General features: G+C 44.5%; 1 protein-coding gene across 1 annotated transcript; it reads right to left on the reverse strand.

Annotated features, from left to right (window-relative positions):
• Positions 1-234: 234 nt before the first annotated feature.
• On the reverse strand, positions 235-22,847 carry Arl6ip5 (ARF like GTPase 6 interacting protein 5). The gene is made up of 3 exons (XM_048438440.3): positions 22,584-22,847; positions 4,960-5,177; positions 235-1,205 (listed from the first exon to the last, which is right to left on the reverse strand). Exons 1-3 carry the CDS (start codon positions 22,757-22,759, stop codon positions 1,033-1,035), a joined length of 567 nt encoding a protein of 188 aa, XP_048294397.1. The 5' UTR covers positions 22,760-22,847; the 3' UTR covers positions 235-1,032.
• Positions 22,848-23,799: the final 952 nt, after the last annotated feature.

Here is a 23,799-nt window from a genome sequence, read left to right on the forward strand (position 1 = left end):
AAATAAATGTGCAAAAAAATCTAAACAAAAGCTGAGAGCTTGTGGTGCATGTCTTTAATCCCAACACTCAGGAGGAAGAGGCAAGTGGATCTCTGAGTTTGAGGCCAGCCTGGTCTACAAAGTGAGTTCCAGGACAGCCAAGGCTACGCAGAGAAATCCTGTCTGGGAAAACCATCTGACTTCCCCCTCCCCCAAAAAACAGCAACAACAAAAAAAATCTAAATAATTGAAACATTATCTTGGACACCTTTTATTCATTGTAGTAACAAACATGTCATATAAACAACTCAAGTTTTGTTTTACTTATTTTTTTTAATAAGTCAAAAATAATGGAAGTCACAGAGCTGTAACTACCCTTCCAACCGCACCCCAAGAGGATAACATTTAATTTGCAAGAAATACCTTCCGGTGAAAGCATATTACTGCCCTTTTAAAAAGTTTACAAAAATTTAACAAAACATTGTTCTAAACAGCTAACTTCATATTCGTAAACAAAATATAAACAACTGGCTGATCCAGTTACCACTGCACATCAAACAGGCGCCAAAGGGATAGCGATCACCTCCGATTCTAAAACAAGAAAGATAATACCGCTAACCTAACATACCCAACACATCATAGCCGTAGGGGATTTTGGAGGGGATGTCAGACAGGGCTAGAAACAGACGGACACACGGCATCCTCTACTGTGACTGACTTTTCACTTTTTCAGTATTGTCTCCAGATGCTACAATGACTGTTCCCCTACAATAGAATAGTACCGTTGCCGTCCAACCTGCAATTATCTTTGAAAAACACACTGGAAGCTTCAGACATAACGGGACAATGGGTCTGTACTTTTGTGGTTTCCAAGGCCCTTCCTTGGGTCATAGTGGAGATCTTAACAGGTGGGTGTGTGCATGCATGATGCCGTAGAGAGTTGGATGGTAAGACGTGCACCTTCTGTTTCAAAACCACAGACAGAAAATGGGTCTGAGCAAGGGAAAAGTGCAACTGGATTCCTGCTGCGGCCCCATCACCAGGCGGGAGGGGTTACTCCCTAGCTTTGCTGATGTAGTCTGCGAATTTGGTGATGCTCTCTTCCTGCTGTTCCAAGGCATCCAGGATAATGCCCATTGGCGTCTTCTTCAAACCTATTCCCTCCATTTTATTTTCCAGCTTGTTCTTGAGGTTTCGAAGTCTCAGGGATGCGTGGATGAACATCACTGAAAGAAATGACAGCATCAAAGAGAGAATTCTCTTTACATGTTTTTGGTTTTAATTATGTAAAAAAATAAAACTACTGTTGTTTTGTGGTTATGTGGTTATGCCGGTGCCTATGGGTTTATGTATATGAGTGCAGGTGCCTGCAGAGGTCAAAGGCATCAACCTATCTATTATCTATCTATCTATCTATCTATCTATCTATCTATCTATCTATCTATCTAATCTATCTATCATCTATATCTATCTATCTATCTATCTATCTATCTATCTATCTATCTATCTATCTATCTATCTACCTATCTAGCACCTTGCTCAAGAAAACTGGAAGTAAAAGGTCAACTCCTTCCACCATATGGGTGTGGAGAAGCAAACTTAGGTCCTCTATACTCTTGGCACTGAGCCATTTCTCCCACCGAAGAGTGCCCCTTTCACGTCAACATAGGACCGCTCCTCACTTCTCGCACATATAGCAAACTGTCTCTTTTAGCTGTCAGGTCTGCTTGCCTTGCTGATCCAGGCTTTCAGAAGGTTGCACAGACTTCATGTAAAGCTACTTGTCAAGCCGCACACATTGCTTTGTGTGTGGAAGAAAACATGGTTGTCCCTTAGAAGAGCCCTAATCTGGCAGCCCACAGTCTTTTCTCCCCACTGAAACCCCCACCTCCCAAATGCTACTTAAATAACATGACATTCAACATAGCTGTCTACCAACATGACTCCAACCTGAACATGATTCCACTTACCCAAAGTTTCCCAGGAAGGACTCTTTTTTTTTTTAAATTAATTAATTAATTTGTTTGTTTATAAAAATTTCCACTTCCTCCCCTCCTCCCCATACCCTCCCATTCCCCCCACTCCCTCTCCCCCCCCCGACTCCCTCTCCTCCTCCCTCTCCAGTCCAAAGAGCAGTCAGGGTTTCCTGCCCTGTGGGAAGTTCAAGTTCCTCCCTCCTCCCTCCAGGTCTAGGAAGGTGAGCATCCAAACAGACTAGGATCCCAAACAGCCAGTACATGCAGATGAAACAAGACCCAGTGCCATTGTCAATGGCTTCTCAGTCAGCCCCCATGTCAGCCACATTCAGAGAATCCGGTTTGATCACATGCTCGTTCAGTCCCAGTCCAGCTGGCCTTGGTGAGCTCTCATTCAATCAGTTCTCTTGTATCAGTGGGTGAACGCACCCCTCGCGGTCCTGACTTCCTTTTTCATGTTCTCCCTCCTTCTGCTCCTCATTTGGACCTTGGGGGGCTCAGGAAAGACTCTTTTTGCATTCTGGTTTTATCTGTATATTTTTCCCTGAATGCCGGAATTCAGGCAAACCCCACTTTAAGGTGCCTCCAAAGAGGCATGCTTTCTAAAGTATCCTCAAGAATGACCCGACATTGTTTACTATGGAACAGATGCCATGGTCCTACCTTGTGGATCTCTTGTCTCAGCACCTTAAGGGAACGGACTAGAGAATCACTATTTTAAGACACACTCTGTGATCTGATAGTCATTTTTCCATGCACGTACAAAGCACCCAAAGAGCCTGTTAAACAGGGCCAGGGAGTTGATGAGGTGGCTCAGTGGGTAGAGGTGCCTGCCTCCAAGCCTGCTGAACTGAGTTTGCTCCCCAGGAATCGCATAGTGGAAAGAGTTGTCCTCTAAAGTCCACAGTTTCTTAAGAAAGATGGATGGATAGATAGACAGACAGACAGACAGACAGACAGATAGATAGATAGATGCAATTTTTAAAAATAAAAAAAAACAGGAAATGACTCAAGAGACAAGGTAAGAGCACTAGAGTTAGGTCTTTAGGACCCATATAAAAACTAGGCAAGTGAGGCAGTCAGCCTGCAACCCCAGTACTAAGAAGGCAGAAACAGAGAATCAGGACAAAACAGCTCGATAGAGTAGCCAGCTGTTTCACAAGGGCCCTTGCCTCAAATAAAGTGGAGAGCAAAGGAGGAAGACTCCTGATGTCAGGTCTAGGCCTGCATCCGCATCCTTCCACACAGGGAAACACAAGGATGCACATGCATACACACATGCACTCCATAATAAATACAGAAATAAAAAGAACCTACTCTAGGCAAATCCTCACACTATACTCTGCACAATTCAGAGGAAGACTAGAGGTTCCTAGCCAATTCTGACCTTTAGAGACATAAGTGACCCACAAAACCAGGCTCTCCAAAGGATATGGCTCATGAAAATGTATTTTTAAAACGTGTCTGGACAGATGATCTTCATGTATCTGAGTTTGGGGGTAAGTGATATTAATTTCCATGTCCTAGAGATGGGTGAATGCAGCTTACTTGGAATAACTAACCATACTCTATGAATCTGGAAAGAGAAAGAGGCTCCCAACTTTATGATATATTTCATTACTCTGGCTGTCTCAGGCTCGTAGGCAGAAAGGGAACTACAGTTAACAAGCAGTGTGTTTAAGTGGAATTGTTCCAGCACTAACTTCCAGTATAAGAAGGAAAATCTGGGGAAATTTTCCCAAAGTTTGAATTTACTGGTTGAAATAGTAGGTGCTGTGGAATATTAGTTTAAGATGTACTACATTCATTTATGCTGTGGATCATTTGTTTGATGATGCAAAGATATGCTGCATTCTTTTATGTTGCATTTGTTTAACTCTGTAAAGCTGTGTTACTTTACCTGCCTAAAACACCTGATTGGTCTAATAAATAGCTGATTAGCCAATAGATAGGTAGGAGAGAGAAATGGGTGGGGCTGGCATACAGAGAGAATAAATAGGAGAAAACTAGAGAAGAGGAAGGAGCAAGAAAATGAGGAGAGGAGGATGCCAGGGGCCAGCCATACAACCACACAGCCAGCCATGGATTAAGAAGGAAAGAAAGATTATAGAATGAAGAAAGATAAAATGCCCAGAGATAAAATATAGTTAAAGGGAAACAGGATAAATTAAGTTAGAAAGCTGGCTAGAAACAAGTCAAGCTAAGGCCGGGCATTCATAAGCAAGAATAAATCTCCACGTATTTATTTAAGAGCTAGTTGGCAGGCTCCCATAGAGAAAAAAGAAAAACAAACTACAAGTGTGTGTAACAAAGTATAGGATTCATTTGTAAATAGTCTGAGCTTGATCGGACAAGATCTCACATGATTTTATCTGCTAGCATGGATGCACAGGTGAAACACTTCAAATGTAAAGGGCCATTTTCTTGCCACCAACTACACCAGCATTTCAGCCAGATTTGTACTGCTGAGATCTGAATTGGATCTTTATTTCATTTCACACTGTTTGAGATCTTAGAAAATAAGCTATTTAGAAAAATATCGAGTTCACCAGAATCATAGTATTTAGTGTTTATACTGTTGTTCAGTTATTTTTTTCAGACATATATTTTTTATTATGAATATGAGTGTGTGAGTGTTTGTAGGTATGTATGCATACCACATGCATGCCTAGTGCCTGTAGAGATCAGGAGAAGGTCTCAGATCCCCTGCAACTGGAGTTATGGATAGTTGGGAGCCATCATGCAGATACCACACTGTACCAGTTCTTGTCATGTGATTAGGATTTGTATTTGTTTTGTTTATTGATGTCTCTCTGTAAGAACAGTTGACACATTGCAAGTGCCCACATGTATTTGTGGAAACAAGCAGCTACTAGGCTTTCATGTGCTTTTTGGAAGATTCTGATACTGTATTAGATATGCCAAGAGGTTATGCAATGCCTATTGGCCAACTATGCCTAAACTTATTTTAATGAAGTGTGAAAAAGAAAACGGGTTTACTTACACAACAAAGGAAAAGTGATGCCGAACACAAAGACCATGACACCGCCAAACATGGATATGAGGAAGTAGCTGGCCAACATAACCACCATCACGAAAGTTGTGGGGTACTGCTTCTTCATTCGGCGGAGGATGTCTTTATTGTGTGCTGCCCACACGAACCCTGTGAATACCAGCACCACAACGATTCCTCCAAGGATCATGTTGAAGGGACTCAGAAACCTGGGATGTGGGGACAAAGAAAGATCAACTCAGTAGCAGGTACAGCATGGGGAGAGGAGAGGAGTGAAACTCATGAGTACTGACTAAGTATATCGTCAACACGGGAACTTGAAAGCCCTTAACTTATGACGTAGATAGGACTGACTGATTCTAAATAGAGAAACAGCCTTAGTGGTTAGAAAATGGTAACATGTACATCCAGGTATGTTGACCCACACAATCCTAGTATTTGGGATGCGGAGGCAGGAGGATCACAAGTTCAAGGCTAGCTTCAGCCGCTTAACAAGACTCTGTCTCAAAACAAACAAGACAACAACAACAACAACAAAACCCAAAACCAAAACAGAAGATAAAAAAAAGAGGTGGGAAGAAGAGATGATCACCAGCAGCAACAAAGAAAAGGATGGAGCTAAGATGTGAAGATCACCACTAGCAGCCTGACGCCTACCAGACTTGCTAGCGTATCTTCCTTGTGCCCCACAATTTGGAGACCACACCTTCTTACAGATGCGCTGTGTTTAGCTTTCATACGTCCTGGGTACTACCCACCACACACCAATTGTTTTGTTGTTTTTATTTGTCTTTTAGGAGTAAGTAGTTCAGCCTTAATAGGAACGATGGATGAAGGAACTCATCTATTCACGATGGATAAACGGAGAGTAGAGGTTATACAATGGCCCCCATGAGCAAGCACCCTGTCTACGGTCATTTCTGTCTGGACTCTACAGAGTTTATTAGAGTGTTTATTTGCATCCTTATTTAAAAAACAACAAACAGACAAACAACAACAACAAAACAGTGCACAAAGCACACGGTAACTTGCTTCTCCTGGAATAAGGGAATCCCAACCACCCTGGAGCCACCCTTGCACCGTGCAGCCCAGCAGCTGGAAGGCTGCTTCCTTGAGGTTGAACAAAGCTTTCTATAGAGCCCCAGGCTTGCCTACCCACTACTGCTTCCTTGACATGGAAGCCTAAAGAAGCTGCGCTAGCTTTTGTGTTTCTAACACATGATCCAAATCACTGCCTGACACAATCTAATCATTCTCTTCCACAGAAACATTGGTGTCTATGATTGCTGGCGCAAAAAGTCCTCAACTGATCGTTCCAGAAGCCCCAAGTATCCTCAACATAGGTTTTCAACTCAGAATTCCAAATGTAGAGCCTCTAAATTCACTGGTCCATGAGACAAAGGTCTTCATCATGGGACAGCTGTCACTGACTCTGGATAATGCCGAAAACACTATGGAGAAGAAGTAATTTACCACAACTATTTTGTAAATGAAAAGAACACAGCGTGTAGTTTTCTACCTTCCTGCTCTTTGTTTTAGAAACAGATTCTCACTCTGCAGGTCTGAATGAGAACGGCTCCCACAGGCTCATGTGTTTGAACACTTGGGTCCTAATTGTTGGAATTGACTGGGAAGGATTCAGAGGTATGGTCTTGTTGGAGGAGGTATGTCAGTAGGTTGTGGGATTTGGGATTTCAAACGGCTCCTGCCATTCCTAGTGTGCCCCCTCTGCTTTCTGTTTGCCAAACCAAATATGAGCTCTCAGTGGTTCTTCCTGCCATGACTTTGCTTTGCTACCACGAACTCTACTGCTCTGAAACAATAAGTCCAATTAAATAATTTCTTTTGTAAGTTGCCTTCATCGTGGTGTTTTATCACAGTTATAGAAAAGCAACTAAGACACCCAGGTCGACCTCAAACCCATGGTCCTCCTGCCTCAGCCTCCCAAGTACTGTGATCACAAATGTACCACTGATTCCAACTGAAAATCCCTTCACAGTTAGTTCTGATTCTGCCCACTGAACCACACACTATTTTGAGTAGAAAGTGAAAATGTCTTATTAGCCTTGCTGTCAGTGTACTGGAATTAATGTGAAACTGCTTTTGAAAAAAAAACAAAAACAAACAATTGCTGAGTGTGGTGGCGCACACCTTTAATCCCAGCACTCAAGAGGCAGAGGCAGGTGTATCTCTGTGAGTTCAAGACCAGCCTGATCTACAATGTCAGTTCCAGGTTAGCCAGGACTACATAGTGAGATCCTGCCTTTCAAACAAAAGAGAGAGGCAATGGGGGAGTGAACAACAAGAGAATTAAACAATGCTAAGAGTGTGTGATGTAGTTTAAACATAGCCTATAACGCTTGTGAATGCTGTCCTGGGCCAGTCCTACCTCAGAGCACGGCTGCTTAACCTCTGTTGCCTCTAAGCAGGACCGTTACCTTCTCAGGAAAGGTGAAGCATAAACGAGCCCTAGCTACAACATTTGGATGTGAACTTAGGAAAATGGTCATGCTGGGCCCCTTCTGACTCAGGGCAAGCTCATTACTGCCTCAAGGCCAGCTGTTCCTAGCCACAATAAGCTCCAACCCCAACTATTCCAGGACACTGTGACACTGAAACACTGCCTGACTGCCCGCAGAGGAATTCCCCTTCCAGCATAGAACGCAGTCCCTCCGAATGGCTGTGTGCGGACGGACTCTCTCCACTGCCTTGCCCTCTGCGGATGGACCACGTGTATCTAATGAACTGTGCTTCTTCCTTCTTTTGTCTTCAGAGGATCAGTTCCCACCAGGGCCATCCCCGGTAGGACAATAACAGTTGCACATTTTACTCAAAGTCCTTGAAAACACTGAGACCCTCCACACTTGATGAGTGTTCAGCAAGGACTTTACCAACTGAGCCATGACCCCAGATCTTGCTATGTACATGGGTGTGCTATTGGGGATTAAAGTCAGGGCATGGTAGGCAAATGTTTTGCCATTAAGCTATGTCCTCACACTCGAGGTTTTGTTATCTTGTTTGGTTTTGGTTTTGTTGCGGGGGGGGGGGGGTGATTTCACCATCTCACCACGTTGCCTAGGCTAGCCTTGAACTCTATCTTCCTACCTTTGCTTCCCCAGTAGCTGGGACTACAGATCTCTACTACCAGGACTGGCTTATCATTTGCATATTATTTTCTAATCAAAAATAAAATAACTACACACCCACACACACACAAAAAGAAAATTTAAAATCAGCTTTTCAGTCCACAGTTGGGGCTTAGTACTCTCTTAACATCTAATAGTGTTACTGGGACTTGAGTTCATACACCACCTTGAGGTTTTTCCTTCTTTACCTCAACCTTGTCTTCCTGCTGTCTGTACTCTGTCTGCCAGTTTATACCATCTGACCTCCTCCAAGCTCTCAACACCCAGCTCACAGGCGGTTCTGCCTTGCTTCCAGTTCCTCCCCGCCCCCTTCCAGTTCCAAGTCACCCAGAGTGACTCAGTCTCTGTATTATTATTTTAGTTTATATTTTCATCTGGGTTATTGTCTCCTGATACAACCTCAGATTTGATTTTTGTTTGTTGTTGGAGACAGGGTCTCATATAGCACAGGTTAACTGAAGCTCTCTGTGTAGCTGAGGATGACCTTAAGTTCCAGATCCTTCTGCCTCTACCTTCCAAGAGGTGTGATTAAGAGTACACGACACCATAACCCAATATCTAATCTGAGAAAGTCAAAAGTTTTACAGGCCACAAGAAAGGCAGAATCAGGTAATGCAAAAAGTATATCCTCTTGAAGAAGCCTTAGAGAGCCTCACATCAGAGGCCTAGGAACTTTCACAGATGAACAAAATCTCATTCCTTGTACCAAAAGAGTGAAAGTCTGGGAGAAATTAGACCATAGGACTTCAGTAGTCATGGTGGGTAGGGGCTTCATGGGTTGTCTCTCTCTCTCTCTTTCATTCTCTCATCGTCTTCCTTTCTTCCTCCTTTTGTGTAAATGTATTTTTTAAATATTTATTTATTTATTTATTATGTATACAATATTCTGTCTGTGTGTCTGCAGGCCAGAAGAGGGCACCAGACATCATTACAGATGGTTGTGAGCCACCATGTGGTTGCCGGGAATTGAACTCAGGACCTTTGGAAGAGCAGGCAATGCTCTTAACCACTGAGCCATCTCTCCAGCCCGTGTAAATGTATTTTTGTGACAGACTCTTGCTACACAGCCTAGCTGGCTTTGAATTCATGGCAATCCTTCTGCCTCGGCCTTCCAAGTGTTGGGATTACAGGTATGAGCCACCAAGCCTACCATTTGCTTTTCTATTTCTCAATTACCTTATGCTACTTAGAGAACTAACAATACCTGACATTTTAAAAAGGAAACACAGACCCTCACAAAGTCACCCTTTTTGTCTAGGACCCACTCAGGTGTTTCTGGGCTACAAAACAAAGACCAAAATTAACAGAAAGAACTAGAATGGAGGGTCAGGAAATGGCATGCTTGATATCCAAGCTGAGGAAATGAGCTTGGCCCCAGTAACCACAAAAAAAAAAAAGCCAGGTGTGGAGGTGTGCACTTGTGATACCAGAACTGGGGAGGTAGACGCAAGCAGATCCCTGGGACTCATTGACCTTCCTAGCGCTCAGGGAGAGACCTTGTCTCCAAAACAAGGTGAGTGGTGAGGAGAAAGACTAGGATGAAAGGCTGAAACTGAAGAAAACTCTCACAGTCTAAACTGCAAAGGGGAGCTGGGCAGTCTGCAGCAAAGTACCAAAGATTCTTCTAGAACACTCATTAAAATAATAATTTATGGAGCATACAATAAAATTCCCATGAAGTTTTTTTGTTTCTATTTTTACTTTCAACAAGTAAAGCAGATATCCAAACCGAATATGTAAATAAAGCCTGGGATGAAAAGGAATGGAAAACCCAGGGCCAATTCAAATAATTCCCCATTTGCTCTTCACCTGTTCCTGTAGCTCTGCCTCAAAGGAAAAGAAGCAAGGGCTCCTATAGAACTGGTTTTAGCTGGTTTTAGCTTGCAACATGCCCAGCCACAAACTATAATTAGAAAGCAGTTCAGCTCCAAGCTGATAGGAAAAAAAAAAAGAACAAAGTTCTTGGGAGAAGAAATGATTTTCTTCCATATTCTGAGTACGTGCAATTCCGTTCTGAAAAATCAGTAAAGTTTGTGCCATGGAGAGGCCCCGGTAGCCACTTATACCTGTAACAAAATGACACACAGGCACACATGAAACACCCCTCCCACACACACACACACACGACACCACACAAACTAACTACATTTTTTGATGAGCGTAAGAATCTGGGAAGCAGTTGTTGTCTGAGATGCCAGTGGTGGGGCTGTTAGTCACACCAGTCAAGGAAAAAAATCCAGGAGCTTTTTTTAAAGAGTGGTTTCTGTAAACATGACACTCATCTTTCATGAGGCTCTGCTGGGTGTGGGCTTATTACTGGTTAGCCATGAATCACAAGAAACAAGAAGGAAAAGAGAGAAAGTTCTGGAAGGTGATGGAGGAGTGAAGGAAGGGAGACAGACCATTTAAGATACTGTTCTTTGTAGAACACAACCTAATTATGCAAGTTAAAAATATTAAATAGGCTTGCAATTTTGAGATAAATGTATTCATATAAATTACCCCATTCTACTAATTAATAAACCTTCTCCTGTAATGGGGTTGTTCTTGGTTGTAAAAGCCTTCAGAATGCCACTGCGACTTTCTAAAGCCGTCTGAATCAATACAATCCGCTATGCAGTTTGAGACAAAGCTGAGGTCCAAAGAAGTGGAAAAAGAATAGCCATGGGTTCAGAGGAGGAAGAATGGTAGGGGTGGGGTCTACAAAACAACCATCCGGTGTGATTAAGCACCATAATGCAGTCAAGGATGTAACCCCTCCACTCTAAGCTGCTTTATGCTTCTACTTGAAGTCAACAACTAAGGTATCCCTCCACAAGGCTATTCCTCTCCGACAGAAGGCGATAGAGACTGAGCTGTAGCTCAGTGGGTCGGCACTTGCCTGGGAAGGGAGAGAGGTCTGAAGGAAGGTGGCTTTGTGGGGAACTACGCCCCAGACCTGCTGTTGTGATGCTGTGACTCGGCTAACCGGATCTGCATAGTCAGCATAACCTGCCTGAAGGAGGAATTCCACCCCATCACAGTGTTCTAGGACTAGAGGGGTCTTGAAAACCCCCTCAGTTCCTCAAGAAGCCAGCTAAGGACTAAAGGCAGTCTGTGAATGTGTCCAAGGCCACCAACTGCAGAGCCGCCAGTGCAATTAACTAAAGCACAGGGTTCAGAGTAGCATAAGGAACATTCGATAAACTCTGTCACACCAAGCAGAACCCACAAGGCAGAAACAGCCTCGCGCCGACTGCTAACTTGGAAGCTGTGTTTGAAGAGCAGTCCCAGAGGAGCCTGACTCACACACAGGGAAGAGGAACAGAGGGGCTGTGTACTCACAGGGCACTTCTCTGAGAAGTTGAGATTTTCGTGTGGTTCGTGGCAATTAGGAATATACCCATCCACTTTCTTCTCATGGCCTTTATAGAACCAGCACTCTTGACCCCTTCTACACGGCCTAGCTGCCTCTGGAGACCAGACTACAGCTCATAGTTGTACCAGGAATGGGTCCCTGGGACAGGGAGCATGGCTATAGCGTGAGGTCCATGCTCTGGTCACCAATCTCAGCATTTGGCTTAGGCTGCATCTACTAGGGGGCACCTTTGATACTTGGCATGCAGCAGTCCTCCCTGCCAGCTTCCTGATGCCACGTCCTGACTCTGCACTTATGCCCAGGCTTCCGGCGGTTGCTAGATCTAGCTGTTCTTTCTGCCTGATTCACTCCAACCTTCTTTAAGCTCAGTTCAATTGCCTTTTCTCAGCCTCTCCCAACAGCACACAGCACCATATGCCTCTCTCCGCAGCGCTCACCACAGTGGTAGCTTTACAAATCTATGCGGGTGAGGACCGAATACATAGAGAGCTCCACAAGGAACGGAGATGTCACATTTTTGGCCCCAGCACCTAGCACGGTACATTTGATAAACGTGTCAACGAAAAGGAAAAAAAGTAAGACACTTGAGCATTTTCATACCATTTCATTATGTTCAGCGTATTTCTGTAGTCATCGATTAAAGAGCATGAGATTAACATAGACAAGCCACCATTGTTCCTATTGTATATTAGACAGCACAGGGGATAGTTCCGGCCTTTGTTACTGCGCAGAGCTTGTTAAAGGGACAAGTGAGAACAGCACCACTGGGGAAAATTCATGCTCCTACATGTCGGGAGAACGGACAAGGAAGAAAGGCAGTGGGCTGTCTGAGCCCCTGCAGACCGTGTGGCCAGCACAGGCCGAAGTACAGCAGGGACAAAGGAGGGAGAGCAATACACTGCCGACCTACCCTTGGAGGGTCCTTTCTGCTCCCTGTCATCACCCACCCAACAGTGCTCGGTGGCTGTTTTGGTTTCCCAACATGGCTTTTGTCCTGGCAAGAACTATTTCTATTTTTAATTCTTCATTTTAAAAATTACATTTATATATTTAACGTGTGCATTCACCACGGTACTGACGTGGAGGTCAGCAGACAACATTCAGGAGCCAGTTCTCCCCTCCCACCCCGATAGACAATTTAGGCTATGAGATTTGTCTGCAAGTGCCACTACCACCGAGCCAGCACGCAAGAACTATATATATACCTTGACTGCAAAGTGTAACTATAGGCTTTAGACACAAATTAGTTCTCAATATATGTGACCTTCGTCTCCTGGACCCAAGGATCACCAGGGTAAAGGAGACTGCAAAAAGTTCAGGTGGAACAAAGGAAAGTTTAGGTGGCATAGGAGCCAGTCTACTTTGTCACAGAGGGTCAAAGTGACACAACCTTGGGACTTCCCTTCCTGGCTGAATTAGCAAGACCCGCAGAATTCACTGTATCCTGTGAACTTTACACCATCGAACTACACACTCTCCATGCAGTTGGCATCTCAGTGTATTCCTAGCATACTTTGCTAGCCTCTCGTGTTTTGTTTAACATTTACTAAGCTACTTATTTATTTATTAGTATATGTATTATTTACGTGTATGTATTTTTCTGTGCACATGTATGCATACATGGAGGTCAAAGGTTGACATTAAGTGTCTTCATTGCTCTCTCTCTCTCTCTCTCTGTGTGTGTGTGTGTGTGTGTGTTTTGTTTCATTTTTTTCAATACAGGATTTCTCTATGCAGCCCTGGCTGTCCTGGAACTCACTCTATAGGCCAAGCTGGCCTCAAACTCACAGAGATCCGCTTGCCTCTGCCTGCCAAGAGCTGAGATTAAAGGCGTGCACCACTACCACCTGGCTTCTATCTTATTTATTTATTTTTTTTTATTTTACTGACCACCAACTTGACTAGACTGACCAGCCAGCAGGCTTCATGGATCCTCCTGTCTCAGCCTTCCCAGGCTGTTTTTTAGGTCCAAACTCAGATTCTCATGTTCCCACAGCCAGCACTTCACCCAGTAAGCCGTTCCCCACACCCGGGACTGGTAAGTTTACTTTTATTAGACAATCAGTTGGACCTGAGTTAGAAATCATAACTCAGCTGGGCGGTGGTGGCAGATGCCACTAATCTCAGCACTTGTGAGATAGAGACAGGAGGATCTCTGTGAGTTCAAGGTCAGCCTGGTCTACAAGGTCAGGACAGGCACCAAAGCTAGAAAAACCCTGTCTCGACCCCCCCCTCCAAAAAAAAAAAAGAAAGAGAAAGAGAGAGCGAGAGAGAGAGGGAGAGAGAGAGAGAAATTGTAACTCTAATCTTCCCTGCGGTGTCACAGAACTCTAATTAGACTGGAGCGAGTCCTTTTAGACATTTTAGGATGGAGAGTTTTTATAACCTACAGTGTTAGGGAGAACGGCATAATGATGCTCAGACACTCATCACTGCCTCAACTCATGTTCCTTCCACAGCCAGGAGCTTTCTGGAAGCGATAGAAGACGCTTGCTTGTTGACAAACTGGTCCTCCCGAATGCTGTTAGGGGTGTGATTGTAGGCAAGGAAAACTTGAGAATTATTGAACTATGGTTACATGGCAAGGGAGAGAGTTTGGATTTGACACACGCTAATAAGATTGGCGACACTAAGTTGTCTTCCCATAAGAGTGTCTTATTAACCTCACGCTAACCTCTGCCTCTGCACCACATCGGTGCCCTCACTACTAATCCACTTAGTAGAAGGAGCAACCAAAACGCTGTTCTCAACAGCAAATGGCCTTTCTGCCCACCAGCAAATGCTTACGGAAGGGAAGGCCCAGACGTGCGCTTATTCATTGCAGGGACCTAAAACCCTATTTACAGTAAATGGCTGCTGAATGGGAGCCAAACTGCAGGCTTTATCTCTGATCAGAAGCTGCAAAAGAATCACCTGAACAGAGGCTGCATCAAGGGTAAGCCTTCCAAAGATGAATGATAAAGGATAAAGCTCACCTGCCCCAAAGGAAAATAATATAATACAATATAATATAAAACGATACAATCCCAACATTGTCCAGAGTTCTGCAGGCCTAAATTGATTCACAGCTCCAACACCTAAGAGACGGGGCTGGGAATCCAGACTACAGGCATTATTTCACTTTACCTAGAAACTTTGTAAACCTTTTCTTAGTAAAAGGAAACTAAAACACAAACCAGCTGACAGAGACAGGGTGGGAGATTAATTCTTTTAATAAAAAACATGAGATGGTGGCAGAAGCCAGGAAGCACACACAATATACATGATACCAAGGACATTTAATAACAGGTAATTTTGCCTGCAGGGGACAGAACCCATGGCCCCATGAATGCAAAGCTTGCTCTGCCTCTGAGCTATACCCTCTGTTTAGATGAAGGATCTTTAGATTAAACATCTGAACACTGACAGATCTTTTAAAGATCTGCACACAGAAAATACTCAAGACCCATGGGAAGAAAACTCTGCCCACCCGCACTGTTTTCCTGGGATGGAGGGTACTTAAAGAAGCGTGATGGGGCAGGTAGGATCTGGGAGGATTGGGCCGGGTGGGGATGCTGTATGCCTCGCTGTATTCTCAAGGGGTGCAGCTAGGCACCCAGTTTAATATTTGTTCAATGATAAGTGATGTGAGCTTGAGTGAATATTATCAGAATGCAATAACCCTGTAATAATCCTCACCCCATCTACATACTAGTGTTTCCCTTGGGAAAGACATGTGCCTATACAGTTGTGTCTTCCTTCCTTCCTTCCTTCCTTCCTTCCTTCCTTCCTTCCTTCCTTCCTTCCTTCCTTCCTTCCTTCCTCCCTCCCTCCCTCCCTCCCTTCCTTCCTTCTCTCCCTCCCTCCCTCCCTCCTTCCTTCTCTCCTTCTCTCTCTCTCCCTCTCCCTCCCTCCCTCTCTCTCTCTCTCTCTCTCTCTCTCTCTCTCTCTCTCTCTCTCTCTCTATCTCTCTCCCCCCCCCCCTCTCTCCTCCGTGTAGCCCTGGTTGTCTTGGAACTCACTCAGTGACCAAGCTGGTCAAAAACTCAGAGATCCTCCTGCCTCTGCCTTCCAAGTGCAGGGATTAAAGGTGTGCTCCACCACCACTGTAGTTGTGTATTTCTGGAGGCTTGGTTGTCTTGTATAAAAATTAATTCTGACCTTTTCAGCATTGTCTTACCACCCCTCTAGACCTTAAACTCGGTAAAGGAATCATAATGTCCTATGGCTAAATGCTTCTCGCTCTGTGGAGTGAATGAATGGCGTGACACCACAAGAATTTCATTATAAAACTGCTGACTCCAATTAATTGTCTTTTCCAAATCATTTACTTTTATTTTATGCACATTGGTGTTTTGCCTGCATGTATGCCTTTGTGAGGAGGTCAGATCTTGGAGTTACAGACAGTAAGCTGCCATATGGGGTGCTTGGAATTGAACCCAGGTCCTCCGGAAGAACAGTCAGTGCTCTTAACCACTGAACCATCTCTCCAGGTCCAAAATCTGACTAATCTTAAAGCGTAAACAGACTACAATTTATTCGACTTGCAAATGATTATGAAAAGAATTGCTATTAGTTTCCATTTCATATCATTCTTCGCATTACTTGCACGAGTAGTATAAAAATAGTTTTAAAAAAATCAGCAACAAATCCGTACGCAAACAAACCTGCCAGCATAAGCTCACAACACACACAGGGCCAGAACACGTAAAACGGGGGCAGGCTTGTGAAAGGCTCACGGATAATGGGCAACAGACAGTCTGAAAAAATTCCCATCTTTGGTCTACGGTCTGCCTTTCACAATAAAACAAAGCAAAAGAACAGCAAACCCATAGATGACCAGGTTTACCTCTTCAAAGCCAGGGGAAAAGACAGTAGCTGAAAGGGAGCAAGAACTTAAAAAATGCACCCCAAGGGCTATTTAGAGGCCAGCAGTGGGAGGACCCAGATGTCAAGCCTTTTCTTCCCACAGATGTTTAAATATATCCCATGCAGGGCACCCAGGAATTTCTCAGCTCTTTCTTCCCTCACCAACTGGCAACCAGTTCTTTCTTCCTGTAGCATGTTAAAAGCACAAACAGTGTGAGCATTCTTAATGCCAGATGCTGACAGCCATATGCTGTCATGGACAGAGTCATACTTCTTTTGGAAAGAATTACCCTAATACTTTTTTTTTTTCAAATCTATAATTACTAGCCTTCTAGAAACTTCTTACCTGACCAGCCAGCAGCATAAAGTAGCAGCTGTTGATCCCACCCTCTTTTAACACTTCCACAGGCCAAACCATCAGGGCACAGAGTGACTCCTGCCAAGAAAACCTAGGCTCATTCACCCAGCAGGGACACCACGCTGTGTTAAGGTGGGGGCGGGGAATGTGAGCATGTGCCTTGCAAACAAGAGGAAGCATTTATGAGTTGCAAGTGCAGAGTGTGGTTGGTGACTCTGAGGCCACACCGGAAAATAGAAAACATGAGTTCTGATGTCAGGAAGAAATAAGGGAAGTTAGCACAGGAGTAGAAACGTAATCTTCAAAGGCTCAGCTAAATCTGATTAAGCAGGAACTTCAGCCAATTTACCACATGGTTTGATTGAAAAGCTATTTCACCTGCTAGTAATCGACCCAGCTACTATTAGAAGTTTGGGTTCCAGTTAGCTGCATGACCTCAAACCTTCATACTTCCAAAATGTGTGCCAGCTCTCATTCAGATTTGAGGTATACATATTTCAGTCACTTGGGGAGTCAGAAGGGGAAAATCAACAGATTCCTGAATCTAGAAACAACCAGACAAACAAACCAACATCCCAATACAAGTAGACTCTCTAAAAGTGTCATTGGCATATGGTATTTGAAGTTTTAAGTTCTGTCAGTGTTTCTTTTGAGTTAGACTAGGCCAACTTTTAATGTGTGGACAAATCCTCTGAAACCCTTATTAAAATATTGGGCCAAGAGGTCGGAAATGGTCCAGAAGGTCTTCATTTCCGATGAGCTACCAGACACAAGTTCCTGTTGTTCCTTGGCTCAGTGGCTTGAATAGATTTTCCAGTCCAGATCTGTAGGCATTCCATCGAACACTTAGAAACCCTCACCCACAGACAGAGAATATAGCACAGGCAGGGCACTAAGGTTTCAAGTGTAATTAACTGTTGCCTGTGCTTTTTACTTTGAAAAAAAAAAGCAAAGACTTCTGTGGTGGTTTGAATGAGAGAGGCCCCTATCGGCGCAAATATTTGAATGCTTAGCTACCAGGGAGTAGAAATCTTTGAAAGGATTAGAAGGATTTAGGGATGTGACCTTGTTTGAGGAAGTATGTCAGTGGGGGTGGATTTTGACAACTCAAAGCCCGTGCCAGGCCTAGTCTTTGTCTGTCTGTCTGCCCTTCCCTTCCCCTCTTCTGCAAGCCTGTGAGGTAGGATGCAGCTCTCAGCTCTGCTCCAGCACCACGTGTGCTTCCATGCCCTCCCCACCGTGACGATAATGGACTGACCCTCTGAAACTGCAAGCCAGCTCTCAGTTAAACATTTTCTTTTATAAGAGTTGCCTTGAAGTCAGGTGGTGGTGGTGAACACCTTTGAATCCTCAGCCTTGGGAGGCAGAGGCAGGCGGATCTCTGTGAGTTTGAGGCTAACCTGGTCTACAAAGTGAGTTCCAGGACAGCCATGGCTGGTATACAAAGAAACCCTGTCTCAAAAACCTTAAAAAAAAAAAAAGAGTTGCCTTGGTCAATGGTGTCTCTTCACAGCAATAGAACATTGGTTAAGACAACTTCTGTTGATGTGTGTGATGTAAACATAGTATCTTAATGCATTGATGGCTCTGTCCTGGACAGGAAGATAGCTTCTGGGCTTTGATCTTTGACATCTTTCTCTTCTTGTGTCCATGCAGACACAAAAGACTTTTGGGTAACAGGAAAGTTATAAGGACAGATGTGGGTTTCAGCTAACATTGGCAATGACAGACACTGTGGCAGGGTTTGTCCTATAGGGTGAAACCAAAGCTGAGTCTTACAAAAGTAGGAAAAGAGATCAGGGCTGGACTTTGACCACGGAAGTAGTCTAAAGAAGCTGCCTTTCTAAGCTGTCTGGTTGGTAACACTAACAGTGATTTAAAAAAAAAAAAAGGAGTAACGTTTCATCGTAGCAAACTGAGGAAGCTGGCACTGTTCTCAAGGCAGTACCTATATGACACTGGTCAGTCCTCACAGCAGGCCCATGAGGTGGGCACTGTTATTACGGTCATTGTGTAGTTGGTAAAGATGAGGCAGTGTGGTCACGCAGCTAGTAGCTGGCAGTTGGGATTCCAGCACACTTAATTTGGCATCTAACTACTAACTTACACTACTCAAAGAGACAGACAAAAATAAAGAGTGTAAGAAGAGCTACAAGGCTGGGCGATGCACATCTGTGATCATGGAACTCCAGAGCGGGAGGATCTTGAGTTCCAAGTCAGCCAGGAGGTACACTGTGAGACCCTGTTTAAAACAAACAAACAAAGAAACAAACAACAACAACAACAACAACAACAAAACAGAGCAGGTAGGAGGAGACATAGAGAGTGGGAGAAGGAGGGTAGAGAAAGGAGAGAGGAGGAGGAAATGGAAGGAGAAAGAAACGGAGGAAGAGGAAGGGAAAGGTGGGAGGAAAGAAGAGGAGGAGGGAGAAGACCAGCAGCCAGGAGTTCGCGGGATCTGAGGTGCACAGTGTACCCACTACACGGAAGACATGGACTGAGTAAAAGCATGGTTTTAGGATGAAGACCAAACTTCCTCCTTCTCCCCCTTTTCTTTGGGAGAGGAAAGCCTTGTTACCCAGCATCAAACTCACTATTTAACTCAGGCTAGCCTCAAACTCACTATCCTCCTGCCTCATCCTCTCTATTACTGGGATTAAAAACAAAACAACAAACAAACAAACAATCATACACCGCCATGCCTTGCTTGAAGACCTAACTTCTATCTCCAAGGCCTTCCTGAGCAGGACCCAGTCTGGACCTGTCTCTGTCTTACTTCTCTTAATCTCCATCTTGGGCTAGTGCTTCCTAGTGTTCTGGAGTTGCATCACATCCTCCAATCTTCTCTCCCCTCATGCTGAAATCTGGAAAAATCAGCCCTTGTCTGTTCTCAGCCAAGCAAACTTGAAACACTAGAGGACCTCAAGAGTCATCCATTGTCCCCAGGGGGACTCTTGGCCACAGGGATGGAGTCACTGAACAATCTTCACCGTAGGTAATGTGCCTTGTTTGCACATTTCATCATGAGAAACTATCACCCACTAGCAGAGGGTCCTGATAAACAGCTTCCAGCAGTGTACAGACCCACCCATCCACTGTAGCACCCAAAGACAACAGTGTTGTTTAGAATGGGGAATGTTCCAGAATCAGCCAAGCTCCCTGACCCCAAAGGTATCGAATTTCTTCCTCCTTTCAGGCACTATAATTCTAAACCTCCTGACTCCTAGGGAAGATTCCACAGTAGTTAAAGAGACAAGCCCAGGTCTGTGGTTGTAAGTATGCCATTCAACTTCTCTGAGCATCTGGTTTAATAACAAAAACAGTAATAGATTAGCTATGGAGCCATATGACAGAATGCAAGAAAATACTTAAGAAAACTTAACACACAGTACTTAGCAAAGTACTGAGCACAGAGCCCTCAATATATGTTTATTATTTTTAATTATAAAGAAAGAAAATAAGAATTTGTGAGGAAAGCTAGAAAGTGTTTAGAGATGCACAGAAAAGAGGTTACATGCCCAAATTTATGCTGGGATATAAAGAAAATTTCATATTTTACCAACTCATGGTTTTGGTTTTTTTTGAGACAGGGTTTCTCTGTAGCTTTGGGGCCTGTCCTCGAACTAGCCTTTGTAGACCAGGCTAGCAGAGAACTCACAGAGATCCGCCCACCTCTGCCTTGCTGGGATTAAAGGCGTGCACCACCACAGCCCAGCACACTCGTGTTTTTGCATAGCTGTTGCAGAGTCGCACAATGTAGCCCTGACTGGCCTGGACCTCATTCATGGTTCAGTCTCTTGAGTGCTAGCTAGGTATGAGCTACCATGCCTTGCCTGGCTCTTTCCTAATTTTTAACAACAACAATAACAAATACTTTTCTCTTTACACGTCAAAGACGCCACTAACAATTGAGACTTCTGTGTGGAATGAGAAGAGTCAAGACGCCGAACTGCCTGGGTTAGTAGTGACCTGAGATCATAATGAAAGAGCCATATTTAGTTAAAGAACTGACTATGAAAACTGAATTCTATGAAGGCCGCCAGGTGGCCAAGCCTTGTGCTAGAGCCTGGGCACATACTACCTTTGGGGGAGGGGGATTGTTTTCTTTGCATGTTTGATTGACCTATGTCAAAACTTTCTTTCTATTTAAGATAAGAAAATTCCCGCCGTGGTGGTGGTATATGCCTTTAATCCCAGCACTTCCGGAGGCCGAGGCAAGTGGATCTCTGTGAGTTTGAGGTCAGCCTTGTCTACAGAACTGGTTCCAGGACAGCTAGGGCTATTACACAGAGAAACCTTATCTTGAAAAACAGAACAAAACAAAAATTTAAAAAAAAAAAGAAAGAAAGAGAAAAAGAAAATTCCCCAGTAAACTATATAACAACAAAAGAGGAAGAAAAGAAAATGAAAGTAAGTCAAGATAGGTAAACCCATTGGACCCATTATTAGTTATTTTATTTTAAAAATATTTTTCCATGCAGTTTTTCTCTAGGTAGAAGGACAGAGTTTGGGGCAGGCTTAGAAACAACTGCCTCAGGCCTTCTTACGAACTAACGGTTCCTCAGCTGCCAATTTAGTCAGAGTCCACCAGTGCCGGCGTCCTCTGCACACCAGGCCGTCCCTAGAGTTGGCAGTTCCTTCAGTCACACACAGCAAGGATCCCACATGGAGCTTGCATTTGGGAACAGGCGCCCACTCTGAACCACGCCCGGGATGGGGAACCCTGCCAGTCTCCTCTGAGCTGTGCGAGTTTGCTCCTTTTGAGGCTCAGCAAATACCATGTGTCCCTGGGCCAGAGCTCAAGTCTGATTCATCTTGGTGTGCTCGGAACTTGGCACGGGGTATGGTGCCCAGAGGTAGCTCAGTAAATAAAGCCAGCTAACCTCAGGCCAGTTTAAGCCACCACCTTCTCGCTCACCCCTTCCTATGTCCTCCAAGTGTGAGTCTCTCTTTTTCGTTTTTTCTGGCAGCTTTGTCTCTCTTTGCGTTTGTTCTGAAAGAGAACCCTTAGACAAGAACTTCTTTTACGACACGCGAGTTCTTAGTAAGTCTTTTATTTAAATACGGGTAAGAGATAATAAACAAGATGGTAAATATAACCACTTATTTTGTAAAAGGTGGGAGAATCATTTTTAAAGGGTTAAACTACAAGGAAAGGCAGCGTCTAAGGAAACAGGTGCAGAAATATGTGCGTGCCCTCAAGACCACGGAGACCTTAGTTAACACACAGCAGTTCTAAACTAACAACCATTGAAAAGACTTTCAGAGACCCCAGGCTAAGGTGCAAAGCTAAATTGACCACATCCGCCAACTTCTAGGAAGAAAAACAAAAACAAACAAACAACAACAAAAACCCCACACTTGTCAGGGGCCTCATTCCTAGGGTCACCTCACAGGGGAAGATGCGCCACCAGGAGCCTCGCACCCTCTGGAGCCTACGCTCAGCTCTTGTGCCGGCGTTGCGGAAATTAGGCAGAGGAGTAACTTAAACACCGCCCAGGGTCCACACCCTGTCACTCCAGGCTTCTCTAGGCAGCCCCAGGACAAGGTTACAACACTACATTTTTCTTATTTTTAAAACCACACAGCGTGCTACAAACATCTTGACAGGCATCTGACCTCGGCACGGAGGCGGGGGAAGGGTAACTTTTATAGCCCCAAGTTTTCAGCACTCCCCTCACCAGGGACCTCCCAGGGTCCTAGCCAAGTCTCAGCCTCTGGAACAGAAAGAGAACGGGACCCCAGACAGATGCGGCCTCGCCCCGAGAACAAGTTTCCACTGACCACTTCCCGAGACCCAGGGCAGGCGCTCTGCGTGGACCTAGTCTTGCATCTCATGGTGCTGTCCCCTGAGTCGCTGCGTCCCCACCGCGGACAGGTGCCCCGGGCGGGAGACCCCACTTACCCCACGACCGAAATCATCATGGCAGCCACCACCAGGTAGTTGGTCTGGTAATAAAGCAGATTGCTCACTACACGGTTGTTCCATTTGGAAATGTCCCTGAAGTCCGGCCGGGCGAAGCGATCAGAACCCGGGAAGAAATCGTCCCAGGCACGGAGCGGGGCAAGAGTCACGTCCATGTTCCTTGGTTTCCAGTCTTCGCCTCCGGAATCTGGAGGCGGCGGCAGCGACAACCTAGATGGGTGAAAGAGGACAGCGGCTCCTTTGGATTGGCCCTGCGGTTAGAGTACTGCAAGGCCCAGGAAATTAGGTTCGGGCGGGTGGATTTGCCTGTTTGTGATTGGCTGAAAGTGGTTAGTGTCAGAAAGGGCATTCTACTGAGCAAACGACAAAAGTAGAACAGAGTACTGACAGAAAGTAACCAGAGGAAATCCCCTGCCTGAAAGTGGTGTCAGTTCTCTCTCTGACAATTTGAATATAAACCATCTCTTTTTAGACGCCTTTTGTGAGTGGCCAACGCGTAGGACTGTGTGTTCTCTGCCTCGAAGGGAGAAAAAAAGACAGCTGTTCAGATGTCAATCTAAGTGGAATGGAATGGAATGGAAGACGACCTCAGAGCTACTCAAAGTCCAGTATTGCTAAGCTCTCCACATATGCATGCAATTCTCATGAGTCACTTTGTGTGAAATCAGGCTGGAAAAATGGGAGCAAGGGTTTGATTGAAATGAACGGCTGACTGTGGCTTCACCTTTTTCTTGACTCTCCATTTTTGCTGTAAGAGATAGACGATCGAATAGATACTGGATGACTTCACTTTCGGCTGAGTGCGCTCTTAGCTTCAAAGCAAACAACTGCCTGTAGTGGTCCATGTTTCTGGGTAGAATCATGGATTCTACGCCCGAAAGCTTTCTTAGGTTTATTCCATGTATTAAACCAATAACATTTACTTAAGAAAACAGTGTCTTTTTAAACAAAATTATTTTTAAAATTATGGGTGTGGATATGTACACATATGAATGGGGATGCCCTTAAAGTTCAGAAAAGGCCATTGGACCCCCTGGAGTTGAAGTTATAGGTGGTGTTAGCTACCCAGTGAGGGTGTTGGGAACTGAACTCAGGTACTCTGCAGGAACACTATAGAACCTTAACCAAGCCAGCTCTCAGCTCAAGCACACACAGATCTTAATAGATAAGGAGATATTGTTTGTCATCCTACCCC

The sequence above is a fragment of the Myodes glareolus genome, chromosome 3 (assembly GCF_982192425.1).
Source record: "Myodes glareolus chromosome 3, mMyoGla1.1, whole genome shotgun sequence".
Taxonomy (NCBI): domain Eukaryota; kingdom Metazoa; phylum Chordata; class Mammalia; order Rodentia; family Cricetidae; genus Myodes; species Myodes glareolus.